General features: G+C 47.6%; 1 protein-coding gene across 3 annotated transcripts in view; it reads left to right on the forward strand.

Moving 5' to 3' along the window:
* bcl10 (BCL10 immune signaling adaptor) overlaps positions 1–23,257 on the forward strand; it is a 49,513-nt gene that overhangs the window by 22,515 nt on the left and 3,741 nt on the right. For 2 of the 3 annotated variants that reach the window (XM_038793621.1, XM_038793620.1), the window contains exon 2: positions 20,704–20,989. In XM_038793621.1, the coding sequence (XP_038649549.1) occupies positions 20,704–20,989 (286 nt within the window). Of the gene's footprint in view, positions 1–17,029; positions 17,103–20,703; positions 20,990–23,257 lie in introns of all 3 variants that reach the window. The other variant, XM_038793622.1, reaches the window with a different exon arrangement.

The following is a 23,257-nucleotide window of genomic DNA, read 5'->3' on the forward strand; positions in this document are numbered from 1 at the left end:
ATTCAAAGAACAAAGAAAATTACAGCACAGGAACAGGCCCTTCGGCCCTCCCAGCCTGCGCCGATCCTGATCCTTTATCTAAACCTGTCTCCTATTTTCCAAGGTCTACATCCCTCTGTTCCCGCCCGTTCATATATCTGTCCAGATGCCTCTTAAATGATGCTATCGTGCCCGCCTCTACCACCTCCGCTGGTAAAGCGTTCCAGGCACCCACCACCCTCTGCGTAAAAAACTTTCCACGCACATCTCCCTTAAACTTTCCCCCTCTCACCTTGAAATCGTGACCCCTTGTAACTGACACCCCCATTCTTGTAAAAAGCTTGTTTCTATCCACCCTGTCCATACCTCTCATCATTTTGTAGACCTCAATCGGGTCCAATCTCAACCACTGTCTTTCCAACGAAAACAATCCTAATCTACTCAACCTTTATTCATAGCTAGCACCCTCCATACTAGGCAACATCCTGGTGAACCTCCTCTGCACCCTCTCCAAAGCATCCACATCCTTCTGGTAATGTGGCGACCAGAACTGCACGCAGTATTCCAAATGTGGCCGAACCAAAGTCCTATACAACTGTAACATGACCTACCAACTCTTGTACTCAATACCCCGTCCGATGAAGCAAAGCATGCTGTATGCCTTCTTGACCACTCTATCAACCTGCGTTGCCACCTTCAGGGTACAATGGACCTGAACTCCCAGATCGCTCTGTAAATCAATTTTCCCCAAGACCCTTCCATTGACCATATAGTCCGCTCTTGAATTTGAATTGCATTTGCCTGGATTGAACTCCCATCTGCCATTTCTCTGCCCAACTCTCCAATCTATCTATATTTTGTTGCATTCTCTGACATTCCTCCTTGCTATCTGCAACTCCACCAATCTTAGTATCATCAGCAAACTTGCTAATCAGACCACCTATACCTTCCTCCAGGTCATTTATGTAGATCACAAACAGCAGTGGTCCGAGCACGGATCCCTGTGAATGAAATGAAATGAAATGAAAATTGCTTATTGTCACGAGTAGGCTTCAATGAAGTTACTGTGAAAAGCCCCTAGTCGCCACATTCCGGTGCCTGTCCGGGGAGGCTGGTACGGGAATCGAACCGTGCTGCTGGCCTACTTTGAAAGCCAGCGATTTAGCCTGGTGAGCTAGGAACACCACTAGTCACCCTTCTCCCTTTTGAGACACTCCCTTCCACCACTACTCTCTGTCTCCTGTTGCCCAGCCAGTTCTTTATCCATCTAGCTAGTACACCCTGAACCCCATCTAACTTCACTTTTTCCATCAACCTGCCATGGGAAACCTTATCAAATGCCTTACTGAAGTCCATGTATATGACATCTACAGCCCTTCCCTCATCAATTAATTTTGTCACTTCCTCAAAGAATTCTATTAGGTTTGTAAGACATGACCTTCCATGCACAAAACCATGCTGCCTATCACTGATAAGTCTATTTTCTTCCAGATGTGAATAGATCCTATCCCTCTGTATCTTCTCCAACAGTTTGCCTACCACTGATGTCAAGCTCACAGGTCTATTATTCCCTGGATTTTCCCTGCTACCTTTCTTAAACAAAGGGACAACATTAGCAACTCTACAGTCCTCCGGGACCTCACCCATGCTCAAGGATGCTGTAAAGATATCTGTTAAGGCCCCAGCTATTTCGACCCTCGCTTCCCTCAGTAACCTGGGATAGATCCCATCCGGTCCTGGGCACTAGTCCACCTTAATGTCTTTTAGAATATCCAAAATTTCCCCCTTCCGTATGACAACTTGACCTAGAGTATTTAAACATCCATCCCTAGCCTCAACATGCGCCTTGTCCCTCTCCTTTGTGAATACCGATGCAAAGTACTCATTAAGAATCTCACCCATTTCCTCTGAGTCCACGCATAAATTCCCTCTTTTGTCTTTGAGTGGGCCAATCCTTTCTCTAGTTACCCTCTTGCTCCTTACATACGAATAAAAAGGCTTTGGGATTTTCCTTAACCCTGTTAGCCAAAGATATTTCATGACCCCTTTTAGCCCTCTTTATTGCGCGTTTGAGATTCGTCCTACTTTCCCGATATTCCTCCAAAGCTTCATCAGTTTTGAGTTGCCTCGATCCTATGTATGCTTCCTTTTTCATCTTAGCTAGTCTCACAATTTCACCCGTCATCCATGGTTCCCTAATCTTGCCATTTCTATCTCTCATTTTCACAGGAACATGTCTGTCCTGCACTCTAATCAACCTTTCCTTAAAAGACTCCCACATTTCAAATGTGGATTTACCCTTAAACAGCTGCTCCCAATCCACATTCCCTAGCTCCTGCCGAATTTTGTTATACTCTGCCTTTCCCCAATTTAGCACTCTTCCTTTCGGACCACTCTTGTCTTTGTCCATGAGTATTCTAAAATTTACGGAATTGTAATCGCTATTCCCAAAGTAATCACCGACTGAAACATCAACCACCTGGTCGGGATCATTCCCCAATACCAGGTCCAGTATGGCCCCTTCCCGAGTTGGACTATTTACATCCTGCTCTAAAAAAATTCTCCTGGATGCTCCTTACAAACTCTGCTCCATCTATGCCTCTAACACTACATGAATCCCATTCAATGTTGGGGAAGTTAAAATCTCCCATCACAACCACCCTATTGCTCCTACATTTTTCTATAATCTGTCTGCATATTTGTACCTCTACTTCATGCTCGCTTTTGGGAGACCTGTAGTAAAGTCCCAACAATGTTACTGCACCCTTCCTATTTCTCAGCTCCACTCAGCGCCTAAATGCTCGAATCCTCCATCGTGCCCTCCTTAATCACAGCTGTGATATCATCTCTGACGAGTAATGCAACTCCTCCACCCCTTCTACCTCCCTCTCTATCCCTCCTGAAGCATCTATACCCTGGGATATTCAGTTGCCAGTCCTGCCCTTCCCTCAACCAAGTCTCAGTAATACCAATAACATCATATTCCCAGGTACTGATCCAAGCCCTAAATTCATCTGCCTTACCTGGTACACTTCTCGCATTAAAACGAATGCACCTCAGACCACCTGTCCCTTTGCATTCATCATCTCTTCCCTGTCTACTCTTCCCCTTGGTCACATTGAGTTTATTATCTAGTGCCTTACTGGCTTTAGTTGCTGCTTCTTTACTGACCTCTAACTTCCTAATCTGGTTCCCATCCCCCTGCCACATTAGTTTAAAACCTCCTTAAATTTATTCACTGTCCCAGCATCCATTGCACTCTGACAGAGCGAATTCCACAGATTCACAACCCTTTTGGGAGAAGTAATTCTTCCTCAACTCTGTTTTAAATTTGCTATCTCTTATCCTGAGATTATGACCTCTCATTTTAGAATGCCCCACAAGAGGAAGCATCCGCTCCACGTCTACTTTATCCATGCCTTTTATCATCTTGTATACCTCAATTAGATCTCCCCTCAATCTTCTTTCACCTCAATTTACACCCATTTTGTGTTGATCTATTTGAGGTGTTCAAGTTCATTGATGGGTCTGGGAAGAGTAAAGAGGGAAAAACTGTTCCCGCTGGTGAAAGAATGGAGAACCAGAGGGACTGGCTTGCTGTCATTGGCAAAAGAAGCCATGGAGACATTTTCACACAGCGCCTGGTTAGAATCTGGAATCCACTACCTGAGTGTGGTGGAGGCAGGGTCGATGGAGATTTTCAAGTGGGCGGCACAGTAGCACAGCGGGTTGGCACAGTGCCAGGGACCCGTGCTCGATTCCTAACTTAGCTGACTGTGTGGAGTTTGTACGTTCTCCTCGTGTCTGCGTGGGTTCCCACGGTTTGGTGGATTGGCCGCGATTGCCCCTTAGTGTCCAAAGGTGTGGGCACAGTAAGAAGTCTCTCAACACCAGGTTACAATCCAACAGGTTTATTTGGAATCACTAGCTTTCGGAGCACAGCTCCTTCATCAGCTAACTCCTTCATCATGCAACGCACCGTTAGCTAGTGATTCCAAACAAAGCTGTTGGGCTTTAACCTGGCATTGTAAGAATTCTTACTGTGCCCACCCCAGTCCATCTCCACATCAAAGATGTGGGGTTATGAGGATAGGCCGGGGGATTGGGCCTAGGTAGGGTGCTCTTTCAATGGGTTGGTGCAGACTCAATAGGCTGAATGGTCTCCCTTCTATACTGGGGGATTCTATGAAATTGGAATATTATTTGAAAGAAGTCTGCAGGGTTAGGGTGGGGGGACAGAACCCAGTGCGTTGCTCATTCGGAGATCTGGCACAGATACGGCAGGCCGAATGGCCTCCTTCTGTGCTGTGACAATTCTCTGATTTTACAGGAATTGACGGGAGATCTGGGCAACTTCACTTTGGCAGCGTTGGCGCAGTTTAGGGTGTAACATCTGCTTCTTGCCAACGGAAAGAATCCCAAACTATTGTTTCCAAAAGTCAGCCGGAACCCTCGGGCTGATTTGTTAAAGTATTTTGATGCACGTCAGCCATTAATGGTGAAGATATTTATGGTCACTGTGTTGCCATAATTTATGGAGTCATTTATGGCACAAAAGGGGGACTACTCAGCCCGTCAGGTTTATGCTGGCTTCCTGTGGAGGGAACGACATTCAAAGAATAAACGCTGCATTTAGTGAGTAAGGGTGTAATCTTCACATTGTAATATTTATTGCAAATGCCGTGAAGTACATTTTATGGCAAAATAGCGTTAGCCGAATGTTCATTGTTTATATCTAATCTCTTGACATTGCAATGTGTAACCGTGTGGACATTTGGAAAATGACTGTGAAACCATTAACCCTGCAGTCAAGGTCAATGAGCTTTCAGACTACAAGGAAGACGGTGGTTTGCTTGGGCAGTGGGATTTGTGAGGAAAAATGCAAGAAGTGTTCCATTAAAGTAACTCCCGGAGCAGCTTGTTTGCCTGTTTGTGTTTTCCCTGGATTCCATCCCTCTCTCCGTCTCGTTGAATAAACATTGTTTTGTCAAAGCACCTTTAGAAATTCTATCATGCGACACAATCATCAACCAGCAACTAATGGGGGAGCAAATTTGTAAGGAAATTACGTGGGGTCCAAAACCTGGGATAGTAATGCGAACATGCGGATTGGCAGCAAGAGTAGGCCATTCGGCCCTTCAAGACTGCTCCACTATTCATTAAGATCATGGCTAATTTGATTGTGCCCTCATTTCCACATTCCGTTGACCCCCGATAACCTTTGACTCCCTTGTTAGTCAAGAATTTATCTACTTCTACCTTTGAAAAATGACCCTGCTTCCACTGCATTGCAGTCTGGGGAAGAAAGTTCCAAAGATTCACGATCGTCTGAGAGATAGAAATTCTCCCGATCACCATCTTAACCGGGCAGCTCCTTATTTTTAAACCCTGTCCCCTCGTTCGTTTTAATCTCGCCCACATCCTTTCAGCATCCACTTGTCAAGTCCCCTTGGAAACTCGTGTGTGTGTAAAGGGCAGGGAGGGGGCAAGAGTTCCTAGATTATGTTCAGGAGAATTTTCTTGATTCAGTCTCACAAAGCGGAGGACATTTACCAAAGCAAAATACTGCAGATGCTGCCAATCCGAAATTAAAACCTTTTCGCAGCCGGTCAGGCAGCATCTGAGACAGAAACTGAGTTAACGGGACGACTTCACGGTTTGAATTTGGATGCAGGGAGTGGGAGACGGGCATTTGACCAGGCAGGTGGGATCCTTCGCAGCTCTGACCTGATTAACTGCAGGGCGGGAAGTCTGAACAGCAATTTGAGGCCCTTAAGTGGGCAATTAATGTCCACATAAGAGCCCCATCCAGTCAGCAATGGTACTCAACCCTGTCGTGTCTGCTTTGGGGGGGGGGGGAGCCCCACTGAGGGTCGACCATTGCCCTTTCTTCGGACCTCCTTAGAGTCCAAAGGTTAGGTGGGCGTTATGGGGTTACAGGGATAGGGAGGGGGAGTGGGCCTAGGCCGGGTGCTCTTTCGGAGGGTAGGTGGGACTCAGTGGGCCGAATGGCCTCCTTCTGCAATGTAGGGAATCTATGATTCTATGAAAATTAGCTAGAAGGATAGGAAACTGAGCTGTGATGAACGAGGGCAGCACGGTAGCATTGTGGATAGCACAATTGCTTCACAGCTCCCGGATCCCAGGTTCGATTCCCGGCTTGGGTCACTGTCTGTGCGGAGTCTGCACATCCTCCCCGTGTGTGCGTGGGTTTCCTCCGGGTGCTCCGGTTTCCTCCCACAATCCAAAGATGTGCAGGTTAGGTGGATTGGCCATGATAAATGGCCCTTAGTGTCCAAAATTGCCCTTAGTGTTGGGTAGGGTTACTGGGTTATGGGGATAGGGTGGAGGTGTTAACCTTGGGTAGGGTGCTCTTTCCAGGAGCCGGTGGAGACTCGATGGGCCGAATGGCCTCCTTCTGCACTGTAAATTCTATGTAAATCTATAGCCTGGGTCACATTGAGATCCAAAAATACGAGGTGTTGGGAGTCTTGAAAAATATTAGTAGATAAGTCCCCAGGGCCTGATGGGATCTACCCCAGAATACTGAAGGAGGCTAGAGAGGAAATTGCTGAGGCCTTGACAGAAATATTCGGATCCTCACTGTCTTCAGGTGATGTCCCGGAGGACTGGAGAATAGCCAATGTTGTTCCTTTGTTTAAGAAGGGTAGCAAGGATAATCCAGGGAACTACAGGCCGGTGAGCCTTGCGTCAGTGGTAGGAAATTACTGGAGAGAATTCTTCGAGACAGGATCTACTCCCATTTGGAAGCAAATGGACGTATTAGTGAGAGGCAGCACGGTTTTGTGATGGGGAGGCCGTGTCTCACTAACTTGATAGAGTTTTTCGAAGAGGTCACAAAGATGATTGATGCAGGTAGGGCAGTGGATGTTGTCTATATGGACTTCAGTAAGGCCTTTGACAAGGTTCCTCATGGCAGACTGGTACAAAAGGTGAAGTCACACGGGATCAGGGGTGAGCTGGCAAGGTGGATACAGAACTGGCTTGGTCATAGAAGGCAGAGAGTAGCAATGGAAGGGTGCTTTTCTGATTGGAGGGCTGTGACTAGTGATGTTCCGCAGGGATCAGTGCTGGGACCTTTGCTGTTCGTAGTATATATAAATGATTTGGAGGAAAATGTAACTGGCCTGATTAGTAAGTTTGCAGACGACACAAAGATTGGTGGAATTGCGGATAGCGATGAGGACTGTCAGAGGATACAGCAGGATTTAGATTGTTTGGAGACTTGGGTGGAGAGATGGCAGATGGAGTTTAATCCGGACAAATATGAGGTAATGCATTTTGGAAGGTCTAATGCAGTTAGGGAATATACAGTGAATGGTAGAACCCTCGAGAGTATTGACTGTCAGAGAGATCTAGGTGTACAGGTCCACAGGTCACTGAAAGGGGCAACACAGGTGGAGAAGGTAGACAAGAAGGCATACAGCATGCTTGCCTTCATTGGCCGGGGCATTGAGTATAAAAATTGGCAAGTCATGTTGCAGCTGTATAGAACCTTAGTTGGGCCACACTTGGAGTATAGAGTTCAATTCTGGTCGCCACATTACCAGAAGGATGTGGAGGCTTTAGAGAGGATGCAGAAGAGATTTACCAGGATGTTGCCTGGTATGGAGGGCATTAGCTATGAGGGGAGGTTGAATAAACTCAGTTTGTTCTCACTGGAACGACGGAGGTTGAGGGGCGACCTGATAGAGGTCTACAAAATTATGAGGTGCATAGACAGAGTGGACAATCAGAGGCTTTTCCCCAGGGCAGAGGGGTCAATTACTAGGGGGCATAGGTTTAAGGTGTGAGGGGCAAAGTTTAGGAGGAAATATATGAGGCAAGTTTTTTACTCGGAGGGTAGTGGGTGCCTGGAACTTGCTGCCGGAGGAGGTGGTGATGTTTAAGTACGGATGATAGTGACGTTTAAGGGGCATCTTGACAAATACATGAATAGGATGGGAATAGAGGGATACGGACCCAGGAAGTGTAGAAGATTTTAGTTTCGACGGGCAGCATGGGCGCCACAGGCTTGGAGGGCCGAAGGGCCTGTTCCTGTGCTGTATTTTTCTTTGTTCTTTGTATCGAAAGGGATAGTGCAGTGGGGGACAGAGCATAGGGTGTCCTTGTATGCCGATGACTTGATATTAAACGTGTCGGAACCGAGTGTGTCAATAAGGGAATATTGGAGCAGCTTCGGGGTTTGGGTCTTTCCCGGGGTACAAATTAAATCGAGACGAGTGAATATTTTGTGTTGTCTCGGCCAGTGGTGGGGACAGGGGTGGGGGTCTGCCATTCCGTAAGGCAGGGGCTCACTGTAGATACCTGGGGGTGCAGGTTGCTCAGGATTGGGGGGGGGGCTCCGCAGGTACAACATTTCGAGTTTTGTAGGGAGGGTGAAAGCTGATCTGGCAAGGTGGGATGGTCTCGCTCTGTCACTGGCGGGTTAAGCTGATCTGGCGAGGTGGGATGGTCTCGCTCTGTCACTGGCGGGTCAGGTACAGGCGGTTAAACTGAATGTGCTGCTGCGAGTCCTGTTTATTTTTCAATGCCTGTGATTTTCCTACCAAAGGAAGAAAGATTGAAGGGATGATTACCTCGTTCATATGGGGAGGGAAGGTGGCCAGAATTAGAAAGGTGCTACTACAGGCAGGGGGTTTGGGTCTTCTGAACCTGGTGTATTATTACTGGGCGGTGAATGTGGAGAAGGTACGGAGCTGGGTCAGAGGGGTTGATTCCCAATGGGTCAGAATGGAGGAGAGTTTGTGACGGGATTGAGGGCGCTAGCAATGGCAACCCTCAGGGTGTTGATTGTGGGGGATTAAGTGATGTTAATGCCATTGAATGTCAAGGGTTGATGGTTGGACCCTTTCTTGTTGGGGATGGTCTGGCACGTGTGGGGCACGAATTTAACTTGTCAATCCAAGCCTGGATAATGTCCAGGTCTTAATGCCTTTGGACATGAACTGCTTCATTATGTGAGGAGTCGCAAATGGCGCTGAACATTGTGCAGTCACCTGCAAAGAACCCCACTTCTGATCTTATGATGGAAGGAAGATCATTAATGAAGCAGCTAAAGATGGTTGTGCTTAGGCTACTATCCTGAGGAATGCCTGCAGCGATGTCCGGGAGCTGAGATGACTGACCTCCAGCGACCATCTTCCATTGTGTCAGGTATGACTCCAACCAGCGGAGAGCCCCCCCCCCCCCCCCCCCCCCCCCCCCCCCCCCCCCCACCCCCGACTCTCATCGACTCCAGTTCTGCTAGGGCTCCTTGAATTCTGCCTTGATGTCAAGGGCAGTAACTCTCGTCTCTCCTCTGGAGTTCAGCTCTTTTGTCCATGTTGGAACCAAGTAATGAGGTCAGGAATTGATTGCCACTTGGTAGCACTGTTGATGACTCCTTCCATCATTTTGCTGATGATTGAGAGTAGATTGATGAGGCGGTAATTGGCCAGGTTGGGTTAGTTCCTGCCTTTTGTGTACAAGACATGCCTGGGCAATTTTCCATATTGTCGGTTGGATGCCAGTGTTGCAGCTGAATTGGAACAGCTTGGTTGGGGTGCGGCAAGTTCTGGAGCACAAGTCTTCAGTACTATTGCCGGAATATTGCCTATAACAATGTAATTAACCACTTTTAAAAAAAAGAAACACCTTGTAACTTCATGTTTTCCCCTCGCTGTTACGTAAAAGAGTTTGAGAAATTGATCATTTAAACTGTGAATTTTCTAAGGATGAGCATTCTCTGGACTAAACGTCCCTGTTGAGATTCTCTGGTTAATATACCACTTAACAATTGCATTTCAGAGTAAGGTTGCTTGGAATAACTTGTTAGGTTTGCTTTCTCAAAGTTTTTAACAAATCCTTGGCCAGAATTCAGCAACCTCTTGAGTGCTTATGTGTGGAATATTTCTGCCTCGTTTACCTTTCCACTTACTGGCTCTATTCCAAGATCATATCTTGCTTCAAGAACTGTAACATATTTGATATCTGTCCATTTAACAAATCCGTGATGGGCATTGTGTACAACGCTCCAGCTACAATTCGGTAAAATTTCACTCCATGGGGTTGAAAAGGGAGTTGTCCATCTTCATCGATTGTCACAATATCGTGAGAGAGGCGATGCGCGGGGGGCTGAATGGCCTTCTAGTTGTATGTTTGGGTGAAATGGCCTGTTAGTGTGCTGTACATTGTGTAATAGCCAGCTTTGGCGATACTCCATCTTTGTGCAGCAAAATCCTTTCATGGTCAAAAAATCTGCACGTCAAGGAACGTTACACATTGTCCCACCCCGACAGGGGGTCAGTATCGGGCGAAGCGGCACCCTGGCAGGAGGTCGGACAAGATATTGAATTATCTCTGCCTGCCTTCTCAGGCAGGTATGAAAGATCACATTGAGCTGAAAGAGAGGAGATCCCCCTGATGACGAGGCCTAATACGTATCCCTCAAACAGATTTGGGAGGGGGGGGGGGGGGGGGGGGGAGAATGTGCGTTTCCGATAACTCCACCTGCAGGTAGTCAGCACCAAGTAAATTTCCTTCCGCGTTTAAGGTATAGATTTGGGTCACTGTGGTTTCTGACATGCCACATGGTGGTTGGAGAACGTTGCTGAAGACGTGTCTTGTACCACGGAACCCTGTTGCCCAAATAAGGAGCGTATGGCATTGCATGTTTGCTACATTGGATGTAATTACCATGATTTGGGGCTTCCTGTCTATTAGCACAGGGCTCAATAGCTGGCTTTTAAAGCAGACCAAGGCAGACCAGCAGCACGGTTCAATTCCCGTACCAGCCTCCGGAGTGTGCTGGAACAGGCGCCGGAATGTGGCGACAAGGGGCTTTTCACAGTAACTTCATTTGAAGCCCATTTGTGACAATAAGCAATTTTCACTTTCACATCACATTGAACATTTTTTGTTCAAGAGTTCAAATCTCTCATAGATACCGGTACACTCCATTCATGGAGTGGGGCTGGTTTAGCTCACTGGGCTAAATCGCTGGCATTTAAAGCAGACCAGCAGGCAAGCAGCACAGTTCGATTCCTGTACCAGCCTCCCCGGACAGGCGCCGGAATGTGGCGAGTAGGGGCTTTTCACAGTAACTTCATTGAAGCCTACTCGTGACAATAAGCAATTTTCATTTTTCATTTCATTTCATGTCAAATTCTTTCAGAAACAGCAGGAGAAAACTTGCATTTCTCTCGCACCTTTTAGGGGCATAAAATGGCACAAGGTGTTTCACAGGACTGCCTATCAAACAAAACTTGGGAGCAAAACAAAAGGAAATTACTGCGGATGCTGTGGTGATATGCATCACTGTAGATACACAAGGGGTTAATGTAAGTACACGTAGACTAGCTAGACACTAGAGGGAGCACCAGAGACATGCCACACAGACACTTAAACAATAGGTCAGTAAGATAGGACACGACCAATGGGCATTCACGATACACACAGAGGTGACACTACCACAGGGGGGTATTACACCAACCCATATATAAAGGACAAAGCACACATGATCTTCCTCTTTCCAGTGGAGACACTCAGTGAGTACAGACACAGGGTTGATTCAACATCACACCCACCACGTGGATTGTAGCAGACTGGTTCGTCAGTCTGAGTAGCTATAGAAGGATTAACAGTTGTGGCGAATCAGAGTTGGGGAATTGTAAATAGTTTAATAAACGTGTTGAAGTTATCTCCACGTCTGAACCTTCCTTTGTCAGAGTGAACGTCAAGGAAGCAGCTTATGCTACGCCAAGAGCATAACAAGACATGGTACCAGTTGAGTGACTGTTTCAATCCATATAGTTACAACTCAGCAAGCAGTGACAACCAGCAACAACAGCCAGGCAAGATGGTGTTCGGGATTCCGGTTCCACAGCAGCTCAGATACCAAGGCAGTCTCAGTGAAAACTGGCGTGCGTTCAGGCAGAGATTCGAGATCTACCTGGTTGCGTCCGACTTGGATGGCGTGGCGGATGTAGAGAAAATAAAGCTTCTACTTACCATCGCGGGTCCAGAAGCAGCTGAAATCTTCGAGTCCTTCAAATACTCAAAAGGGAAAACCAAGAGTGAATTCCAGACCGGCCTGGTCAAATTACAAGAATTCTGCGAGGAGAATACAAGAAAAATCGGTAAAAGAAGCACCAAACTCACCACGAGGTAGGCTTGCAGCAGAAATCTGGAGTTTTGAATTGCAGCCATCTTGGTAAAGGTGCTGCACATGCGCAGTGGAGAATAAGGCCCCCAATAAAGGAACAGTGATCTGAGAATGCTCAGTCGCTTCCTATGACCTACATCACACACTTGTGATGTCAGAGGGTCTGGACCACGCCCACTTAAATGGGAAATGTCCCAAAGCACGGAAATTTTTTTTTAGCGCCGTAAAACCAGATTCTTTCACCTGGAACGACAGTGCAATGTCTGAAATTCAACCAGTAGCTGAAAGTAACCTCCGCAGAACCCTACAACAAGCAGTTAGCACTGCCCAAAGAGATGATACAGTCCTTGAATACTACGATTCCGACCTTTATTTCTTCTTTGGACATCATGAGCCCAATGCCAGCTCCGACACACAAAGTGATCATATGGTCCTAGAAGACTACGACTCAGACGAAGATTTCATCATTGGAGATGGCGACCACAGTACCAAATCCGACACAGACGTGGATGTGTTCTTCGGAATTGAGGATCTTCAGCCCAGCATATATGACATCCCGACTCGTGAGTGCAGGATTCTGCTGCGGCCTGACACCAAGAGACAGAGAGCGGTACAAGCCCACAGAGAGCGGCCTGCTGCCACACAGAGAGTGGTCCACGCACCGCTAAGGGGTCCTGACTCCACACAGAGAGTGGTCCACGCACCACAAAGGATCCCAGCCTCTACATAGGAAGCGATGAAAGACTCAACAGCGAGACAACTGCACGTCTCCACACAAGAAGTGACTCGAGTGACACAAGCCTCCACAGCGAGCTTGTGGACAGCCTCCACGATAGAAGCTATGCAAGACTCCAAAGCGCAGTCCTTGCATGAACAGGACCATGAGGGTCTAGCAACCTCCTCTGAGCAACCAGCAGCAGACGATGCAAGTCTGCTATGCTCAAGTGAACAACAAAGCGACTATGACAGTCCACCCACATTGTTTGAACCACAAGAAGAAAATTCTGACAGTCTACCCAGCCCAAGTGAACAACATGAAGCTACTGAGGCTCTACCCACTGTATGTGAGACAAGTGACGACAGCATCCCACTTCCCATACAAGACGTGCAATGTGACAGACCTCAGCTAGTGTGTATAGAGGCACTCGACGATCACAGTGAGACTACTGCTGACTCCGGTGACACCACGTTACTTCAAACCTCATTCGCTCGAGCCTCTCCACAAGCAAATGCATTGCTGAATGTTTTGACTCCAGACATGGAGCATCAAGAAATCTCAGCTGACTCGTGAACCTGCTATGACTCCAGACGGGGAGCATCGACATACCAAAACTGACTCAGGTGAAACAGACCAGACTCCAGACGGGGAGCACCGCAAACTCAGTGACGGCACGCTCGAGAAAACAGCAGATGCCACAAAGCACGCTGACTCGAGGAACTGTGTGAAGGACTCGTATTGTCCACAGAGTGTGGTCCTTGAGCGCAGCAAACACGGCAACAAATCCAACCGACACAACAACACAACCTATGAAAACCATATCAAAGACAACGACACGACGTGTACCAAAACAACATCGTCGACAGCAAGCACGACAAAGAGTACACTAATGGAACTACGACTGGTACGACATGGTACAACTCTGCCCATGAGGGACACTGTTACTGCTCAGCTCAGTACAATGACGTACCATAGCAGGACGATGCATCTTCCCAATTCCCTGTGCTGCACCACCAACAGGCAACCTGGCTTTCAGGCCAGATGCCATCCAACATCGCTGCCACAAGCATCGGAAGAAAAAAAGACTCCAAATCAGACGACAAAGTGATTTGACCGCTTCTTGGTTCCTTATGCACATGGACACTGATGGCGTTCACAAGGACATGCCTCCATCAAAATCACCAACTCACCAACCCAACAAGAAAGACAATCGACCATGATAATTGATGGGTTTTGGACTCACACATATGATTTGGACTTATTGTTTAATGATCACTGTTATCGTGACTTGTACAGAGCATCGCTTATCTACCTGTTTTTTTTGTTCAATTTTCTTTAAGTGTACAGAAAATATGTTGCACGAAAAAAGGGGGGATGTGGTGACATGCATCACTGTGGATACACAAGGGGTTAATGTAAGTACATGTAGACTAGCTAGACACTAGAGGGAGCACCAGAGACATGCCACACAGACACTCAAACAATAGGTCAGAAAGATAGGACACGACCAATGGGCATTCACGATACACACAGAGGTGACACTACCACAGGGGGGCATTACACCAACCCATATATAAAGGACACAGCACACATGATCTTCCTCTTTCCAGTGGAGACACACAGTGAGTACAGACACAGGGTTAATTCAACATCACACCCACCACGTGGATTGTAGCAGACTGGTTCGTCAGTCTGAGTAGCTATAGAAGGATTAACAGTTGTGGCGAATCAGAGTTGGGGAATTGTAAATAGTTTAATAAACGTGTTGAAGTTATCTCCACGTCTGAACCTTCCTTTGTCAGAGTGAACATCAAGGAAGCAGCTTGTGCTACGCCAAGAGCATAACAAGACAGATGCTGGAATCTGAAGCAGAAAATACTGGCCAATCTCAGCAGGTCTGGCAGCAGCTGTAGAGAGAGAGAGAAAGCCAACATTTTGAGTCTGGCTGACTCTGTCCAAAGCTCACGTCAAAACTTTGGTGTGTGGTGAACTGTTGTTGAGGAGATGTGAGAAGGACAAACTGATTGAATGGGTGGACAAGTGGCAGGTGAAGCTTTTGTGAAGTGATACATTTTGGTGGGGAAAGCTAGAGAGAGCAGGTGAAATAAAGGGTAGAATTCTGAAGTGGGTGCAGGAGTAGAGGCGGCTGGGTGAATGTGTTTAGTTAAGCAAACTAAGCTTTATAAATAGAGGCAGAGAGTGCAAAACAACGTTTAAATTTGCATAAAACAGTAGTTGGGTATTAATTGGAGTATTGTGGGAGGAAACCGGAGCACCCGGAGGAAACCCACGCAGACACGGAGAGGATGTGAAGACTCCGCACAGACAGTGACCCACGCCGGAATCGAACCTGGGACCCTGGAGCTATGAAGCAATTGTGCTATCCACAATGCTACAGTGCTGCCCCACTCTTGGGAAAAGCTTGTTGCTATCCACCCTGTCCATACTTCTCATAATTTTGTAAACCTCAATCAGGTCCCCCCTCAACCTCCGTCTTTCCAACGAAAACAATCCTAATCTACTCAACCTTTCTTCATAGCTAGCACCCTCCATACCAGGCAACATCCTGGTGAACCTCCTCTGCACCCTCTCCAAAGCATCCACATCCTTCTGGTAATGTGGCGACGCGAACTGCATGCAGTATTCCAAATGTGGCCGAACCAAAGTCCTATACAACTGTAACATGACCTGCCAACTCTTGTACTCAATACCCCGTCCGATGAAGGCAAGCATGCTGTATGCCTTCTTGACCACTCTATCGACCTGCGTTGCCACCTTCAGGGTACAATGGACCTGAACTCCCAGATCTCTCTGTACATCAATTTTCCCTAGGACTCTTCCATTGACCGTATAGTCCACTCTGGAATTAGATCTTCCAAATGCATCACCTCGCATTTGCCTGGATTGAACTCCACCTGCCATTTCTCTGCCCAACTCTCCAATCTATCTATATTCTGCTGTATTCTCTGACAGTCCTCCTCGCTATCTGCAACTCCACCAATATTGGTATCATCTGCAAACTTGCTAATCAGACCACCTATACCTTCGTCCAGATCATTTATGTATATCACAAAAAACAGTGGTCCGAGCACGGATCCCTGTGGAACACCACTAGTCACCTTTCTCCATTTTGAGATACTCCCTTCCACCACTACTCTCTGTCTCCTGTTGCCCAGCCAGTTCTTTAGCCATCTAGCTAGTACACCCTGGACCCCATACGACTTCACTTTTTCCATCAACCTGCCATAAGAAACTTTATCAAATGCCTTACTGAAGTCCATGTATATGACATCTACAGCCCTTTCCTCATCAATTAACTTTGTACCTTCCTCAAAGAATTCTATTAGGTTTTTAAGACGTGACCTTCCCTGCACAAAACCATGCTGCCTATCACTGATAAATCTAATTTCTTCCAAATGTGAATAGATCCTATCCCTCAGTATCTTCTCCAACAGTTTGCCTACCACTGACATCAAGCATAGTGCAGGTGCATAGGCTCTTAAAAAACCAGGAACAAGTGCAGAAAATGATCAAAAAGACTAAAGGCTTTATCGTTAGAGGATTGGTGTATCAAGTATTATGCTGCAGCTGTACAGAGCCTTGTTTGGACCCCACTTGGGGTCACTGGGAGCAGTTCTGGTCGCCACACCTGAGGAAGGATATTTTGGCCTTGGAGGGAGTGCAACGTGGGTTGACAAAAATGATACATGGATTACAGGGGTACAGTTACAAGGAGAGATTACTCAAATTAGTTGTCCCTCGAATTTTAGAAGATTAAATGGGTGATGTGATCCAAGTATTCAAGGTAACCGAATAACCCCTCCTAACCTTTTTGGACACTAAGGGCAATTTATCATGGCCAATCCACCTAACCTGCACATCTTTAGACTGTGGGAGGAAGCCGGAGCATCCGGAGGAAACCCACGTAGACACGGGGAGAACATGCAGACTCCGCACAGACAGTGACCCAGCGGGGAATCGAACCTGGGACCCCGGCGCTGTGAAGCCACAGTGCTAACCACTTGTGCTGCCCCAAGCCCCTGTACAATTGTAACAAGTCATCTTTATTTTTATACTCCAATCCCTTGTAATAAAGGAAACATGCCATTTACCTTCCTAATTGTTTGCTGCACATGCGTGCTAACTTTCTGTATTCCTTGTACAAGCTCTTTGAACATCAACACTTACAAGTGGAACATCATGAAAAAAATAGTCTGTTTTCATATTTCTGAGATCAAAGTGAGTAACTTCACACTTTCCTACATTGTATTCTCCATTTGCTACCTTGTAGCTCGCTGCCTTAACCTGTCCATATTTCTTTACAGTCTGTCTCTGATCTCTGCACAGTTTACAATCATAGAGTTTCCACAGTGTAGAAGGAGGCCATTCGGGCCATCAAGTCTGCACCGATCCACTCCGCCCTATACCCGTAACCTAACCTGCACATCCAAGGACACAAAGAGGCAATTTATCAAGTCCAATGCACCGAACCTGCACACATTGGAACTGTGAGAGGAAACCGGAGCACCTGGAATAAACCCACACAGACACGGGGAGAACATGCAGACTCCGCACAGACAGTGACCCAAGGCCGGAATTGAACCCGGGTCCCTGTCACTGTGAGCTTCCCACCTAGCTTTGTATCGTCAGCACACTTGGATTATGAGACAGAGAAACTGCATCACAGTCAGTAATATAGGTTCCCATCATGTCTAAACAAGAGTGAACACTGATCTAAAGCCAGCTGGCCTGGTCATGGCTCAGTTGGTAGAACTTATGCCTGTAAATCACAAGGTTCTGGGTTCAAGTCCCACTCCAGGATATAAAGCTGATACTTCAGTGCAATACTGAGAGACTGTTGGAATGCCGTCTTTCAGGTGAGATGTTGAACCTGGGCTACCTCCCACCACTGGGAAACACACCGCGGTGAATTATCATAGAATTACTGTGCAGAAGGAGGCCATTTGGCCCATCGAGTCTGCACCGGCTCTTGGAAAGAGCACCCTACCCAAGGTCAACACCTCCACCCTATCCCCATAACCCAGTAACCCCACCCAACACTAAGGGCAATTTTGGACACTTAAGGGCAATTTATCACAAGGGGAGGCCAGGGAATCTTGCCCAAGTTAACTGTTTGTTATTATATTGCTCTTTATGGGAGCTTGCGGTACGCAAATTTACTGCTGTGTTTCCTGCATTACATCAGGAACTGTATTTCAAAAAAGAAACTTTGTGATTGTTAAGCGCTTTATTGCGATATAAATGCAAGTCTGTTTTACCTTTTTTAGCCATTCAGTCCTGGGGCAGAGTGTTTTGATGGCACATAATGTCCTTTGCTGGTGTGTCTGTTCTAGAAGTTGCTTCCATAAGATATAGGAGCAGAATTAGGCCATTTGACCCATTGAGTCTTCTCCCCATTCGATCATGGCTGACATGTTCCTCATCCCCATTCTCTTGCCTTCTCCACATTACCCCATATCTCCATATTAATTAAGAAATTCCCTTATTAATCAAGAACACCCAATTTGTGCTGGAGTGCTGTTACCTACAGGGCTACAGACCAAGAGCTGGAAGGTGGAATCCGACAAAATGGTTCTTTCTTAGAACGTCAGAACTAAGAGCAGGAGTAGGAAATTTAGCCTCTCGAGCCTGGTGCACCGTTCAGTACCACCATGGCTGATCTCATCCTGGCCTCAACTCCACTCCATAATCTTTCAACCCATTACAAATTAAAATCTGTCTAACTCCTCCTTAAATTTCCTCACTGTCCCAGCATCCACGCACTCTGGGGGTAGCGAATTCCACAGATTCACGACCCTTTGGGAGAAGTGGTTACTCCTCAGCTCTGTTTTCAATTTGCTATCCCTTGTCCTAAGACTATGACCTCTCGATTTAGAATGCCCCACAAGAGGAAGCATCTGCTCCAAGTCTACTTTATCCAAACCTTTTATCACCTTGTGCACCTCAATTTGATCACCCCTCATTCTTCTAAACGCCAGAGAGTATAGGCCTAAATTGCTCAATCTCTCTTCAGATGGCAAACCCCTCATCTCTGAATCATCTGTGGTCTTCTGTCCCTTTCAGTCAGTCACGTGACCTGGCTTCAAACTCCCAACATTGTTGTGGTGTTCATCTTCCATTCCGGGCAGCATGTCTGTTCCTAGCTTTCTGACTTGCCTGCTTTATCTGTTTAACTTTTATTTTTGTTTCCTTTTGGCATATCAGATGGTCATGAGAGATTTCTCTCTCATAGCCCAGGTATGATCAGGGGCCATGTATTTACCAGTTCAGCTTTTCCTTGTGTCTGGGATCCTCACGTTCCCTTACCTGATGATGACTGCCTGATGTCATTTTGTTTCTGATTGGAAGTTTCACTCATCCTTGTTCTTGTTCGATGCAACAATGGTTGTTTTTCGGTTTGGATGAAGCATATTTCTCGACAAACCTCGCCCCCGCCCCGCACTCGGGTTGTTTAAGTATATTACCAGTAGACGTTTACACTTGCTGGACGCAACGTATATTCTTACAGGGCTAGAGTATGCAGCCGTCCCTCATTATTTAGCCATCATTGCATCAGTATCATTCTGATGAATTTTGCTTCTCCAAAGCTAACCTATCCTTCCTGAGGTGCAGTCTCTGATGTGAGCACAGTGCTTAGTGGGGGGTCCAACAAGACCGCCTTTGTCAGTCCTTCTAAATTCACGACCACTGAAAATGAAATGAAATGAAAATTGCTTACTATCACAAGTAGGCTTCAAATGCAGTTACTGTAAAAAGCCCCTGGTCGCCACATTCCGGCACCTGTTCGGGGAGGCTGGTACAGGAATTGAACCGTGCTGCTGGCCTGCCTTCGTCTGCTTTAAAAGCCAGCTCTTTAGCCCTGTGCTAAACCAGCCCACCTAGAAGGACAAGGGCAGCAGATACCTGGGAACTCCACCAGCTGGAGGTTCCCCTCCAAGTCACTCACCATCCTGACTTGGAAATATATCGGCCGTTCCTTCCATGTGGGCAGACCTAATGCTCTATGGACTCCAGCGGTTCAAGAAGGCAGCTCACTACCACCATCTCTAGGGCAATTAGGGATGGGCAATAAATACTGGCCTGGCCCCCCGATCCTATCCCCTAAAGGAATTTTTAAAAGTTGGTACTTTTCAGAACTTTATAATCCAACTCACATGAGATACAGGCTAAACTCGTCTTTTTAATTCTGTTTTGTGATGATTCCGTAACTTGAATTCCCGGATATCTCGACTCATCCACACAGTGTCTGGTCTCGCCCCAGTTACAAATACAGTAGTTTGTCCTTGTCAAGAAATTTGAAATGTGACCTTAAAAAGAAAAAGAGGCCAAGGCCATCCCCAAAGCTCTCGAGTGATGGGAGGCTTGGGATTTTTTTTTAAATCTGGAGATTGTAAAAGGAAGAATAGACTGATGCCAATAAGAAGTCCTGGAGCGTGTATATTCGGGAATAAATGAGGCAAAAATTGGAGATTCTATTTGTCTTGATTCTGACAGCGGGCATTTATTTGCTGTATTGAGTTTCTCTCTCCCGAAATACAATTCGAGATAAGAGTTGGTCCGGAGTTACCATGGTGGTCAAATTAAGGAAGAGGGAGAGAGGGAGACATCAGGGGGAAGGCGGTGGTCAAGCTTTTCTCAAGAAGTGGAAACGATAACCATTACCCATAACGGTTTCAGTCTTGTTATTGTGATGATGTTTTCCTGAACTTCCGAATAACTTCAATAAGAGACGGTTTAGTAAATGGGAGGAGATGTGGATTTGGTGTTTCACTTACTGGGTGTGTGAGATCGCTAACGTCTCTTACCATTTTGTTTGCAGGCTTTGGAGAAGCTGAGGCCTACTTTATGTGAGAAAGTCATTGCAGAGAGGCACTATGATTACTTGCGAGCAAAAAGGATATTGTCCAAGGAAGATACGGAGGAGATTTCTTACCAGATATCGAGTAGGCGGAAGGCGGGAAAACTGCTTGATCACCTAACGGAAAACCCAAAGGGCCTAGATATGCTGATCAGTTCCATTCGGCGAGAAGGTACACAGACCTTCCTCGTCCAGCGAATAACAGATGAGGTGCAGAAGATAAAAAATGATAAACTGCTCCAGAAAGGTAAAAAAAAAAATCTTCCTCCCCTCATCCCCCAATTCTCTGGAATTGGAGTGAAAACTCTTATTATCCTTCACTGTTACCTTTTACAGTTCAAAGCATTGTGCACACCATCCGATTCCAGGGTAACTTTTATTCTGTGTCATTTCTGATGGATTAAACTAAAGACCATCCCTGTGTCTATTCATTGGGTACAATTCCATTTGCAGAATTTATTCTCAGAGAATTGTGCGCCTTTGGATCTCTGTGCCTCAGGAGGCGGGGGAGGCTTTGGGGGGAGATGAGGGGGAGGTGGGGAGGTCGGGAGGGTGGAGGTCGGGAGGGTGGAGGTCGGGAGGGTGGAGGTCGGGAGGGTGGAGGTCGGGAGGGTGGAGGTCGGGAGGGTGGAGGTCGGGAGGGTGGAGGTCGGGAGGGTGGAGGTCGGGAGGGTGGAGGTCGGGGGGGTGGAGGTGGGGAGGGTGGAGGTCGGGAGGGTGGAGGTCGGGAGGGTGGAGGTCGGGAGGGTGGAGGTCGGGAGGGTGGAGGTCGGGAGGGTGGAGGTCGGGAGGGTGGAGGTCGGGAGGGTGGAGGTCGGGAGGCTGGAGGTCGGGAGGCTGGAGGTCGGGAGGCTGGAGGTCGGGAGGCTGGAGGTCGGGAGGCTGGAGGTCGGGAGGCTGGAGGTCGGGAGGCTGGAGGTCGGGAGGCTGGAGGTCGGGAGGGTGGAGGTCGGGAGGGTGGAGGTCGGGAGGGTGGAGGTCGGGAGGGATATTATTAAGGTGGAGGTAGCTGGATTCTTGTTAGGCATGGGAATCAAAGCAGCAGACGGGGAGGAAAACATGAAACCGATTAGCCACCATCTTACTGAATGGCGGAGCTGGCACGAGGGGCCGAATGGCCTACTTCTGCTCCTACTTTGTATGTTTGTATAACTCGTGCCCTTAAGGCAGATCCAAAATGAATTGTTTAACTTTCCATGGATAGTGCTCACGTTTTGTGGAATCCCTGCTTCGGGTAGAATCAGGAAATTGTACTTGAAATTGTGCTGGGTTCAAAATTCAGCTGCATAATCGCACAAAGAGTTTAAGGAAACGCGACCTTACTTTTCCATCCCTTTAAAAGGTATTCCTCCGGGCGGCACGGTGGCGCAGTGGGTTAGCCCTGCTGCCTCAAGGCGCCGAGGTCCCAGGTTCGATCCCGGCTCTGGGTCACTGTCCGTGTGGAGTTTGCACATTCTCCCTGTGTCTGCGTGGGTCTCACCCCCACAACACAAAGATGTGCGGGTCGGCGGATTAGCCCTTAATTGGGGAGGGTGGGGGGAGCGGGGAGGTAAGGATTGGGTGCTCTACATTGATTTTAAAAAGACCAAATAAATAAAAGGTCTTCCTCGATGTATTTTAGGTGTAGTAACCTGGCACCGTTTTATTGAAGCACAGGAAAATGGGTTTAACACTAAAAGTAAGCATTTAGATCAATGTCAGGTTATTCACATGCAAGCCAGATTTAAGGTCTAATAAGTTCAAGAAGATTACTGAACCATTTAATAGTTTCATTGATCTAAATTGGTCAGTTTCTTTGCAAGTTGAGGATGTCTGTGATGCGGGGGAAGTTTTGAAACATGCTGACTGGAACCTGATTGAAGGAAAAGCTGCATTGCCCATCAGCAGGAGTTTGAGATGTTGACCTGTGCGCGTGCAGAGCCCTGTGAGCTGGGACTGTGCGCGTGCAGAGCCCTGTGAGCTGGGCCTGTGCGCGTGCAGAGCCCTGTGAGCTGGGACTGTGCGCGTGCAGAGCCCTGTGAGCTGGGCCTGTGCGCGTGCAGAGCCCTGTGAGCTGGGCCTGTGCGCGTGCAGAGCCCTGTGAGCTGGGACTGTGCGCGTGCAGAGCCCTGTGAGCTGGGACTGTGCGCATGCAGAGCCCTGTGAGATGTTGACCTGTGCGCGTGCAGAGCCCTGTGAGCTGGGACTGTGCGCGTGCAGAGCCCTGTGAGCTGGGCCTGTGCGCGTGCAGAGCCCTGTGAGCTGGGACTGTGCGCGTGCAGAGCCCTGTGAGCTGGGACTGTGCGCGTGCAGAGCCCTGTGAGCTGGGCCTGTGCGCGTGCAGAGCCCTGTGAGCTGGGCCTGTGCGCGTGCAGAGCCCTGTGAGCTGGGCCTGTGCGCGTGCAGAGCCCTGTGAGCTGGGACTGTGCGCGTGCAGAGCCCTGTGAGCTGGGACTGTGCGCGTGCAGAGCCCTGTGAGCTGGGACTGTGCGCGTGCAGAGCCCTGTGAGCTGGGACTGTGCGCGTGCAGAGCCCT

This window comes from Scyliorhinus canicula, chromosome 4, assembly GCF_902713615.1.
Source record: "Scyliorhinus canicula chromosome 4, sScyCan1.1, whole genome shotgun sequence".
NCBI lineage: Eukaryota > Metazoa > Chordata > Chondrichthyes > Carcharhiniformes > Scyliorhinidae > Scyliorhinus > Scyliorhinus canicula.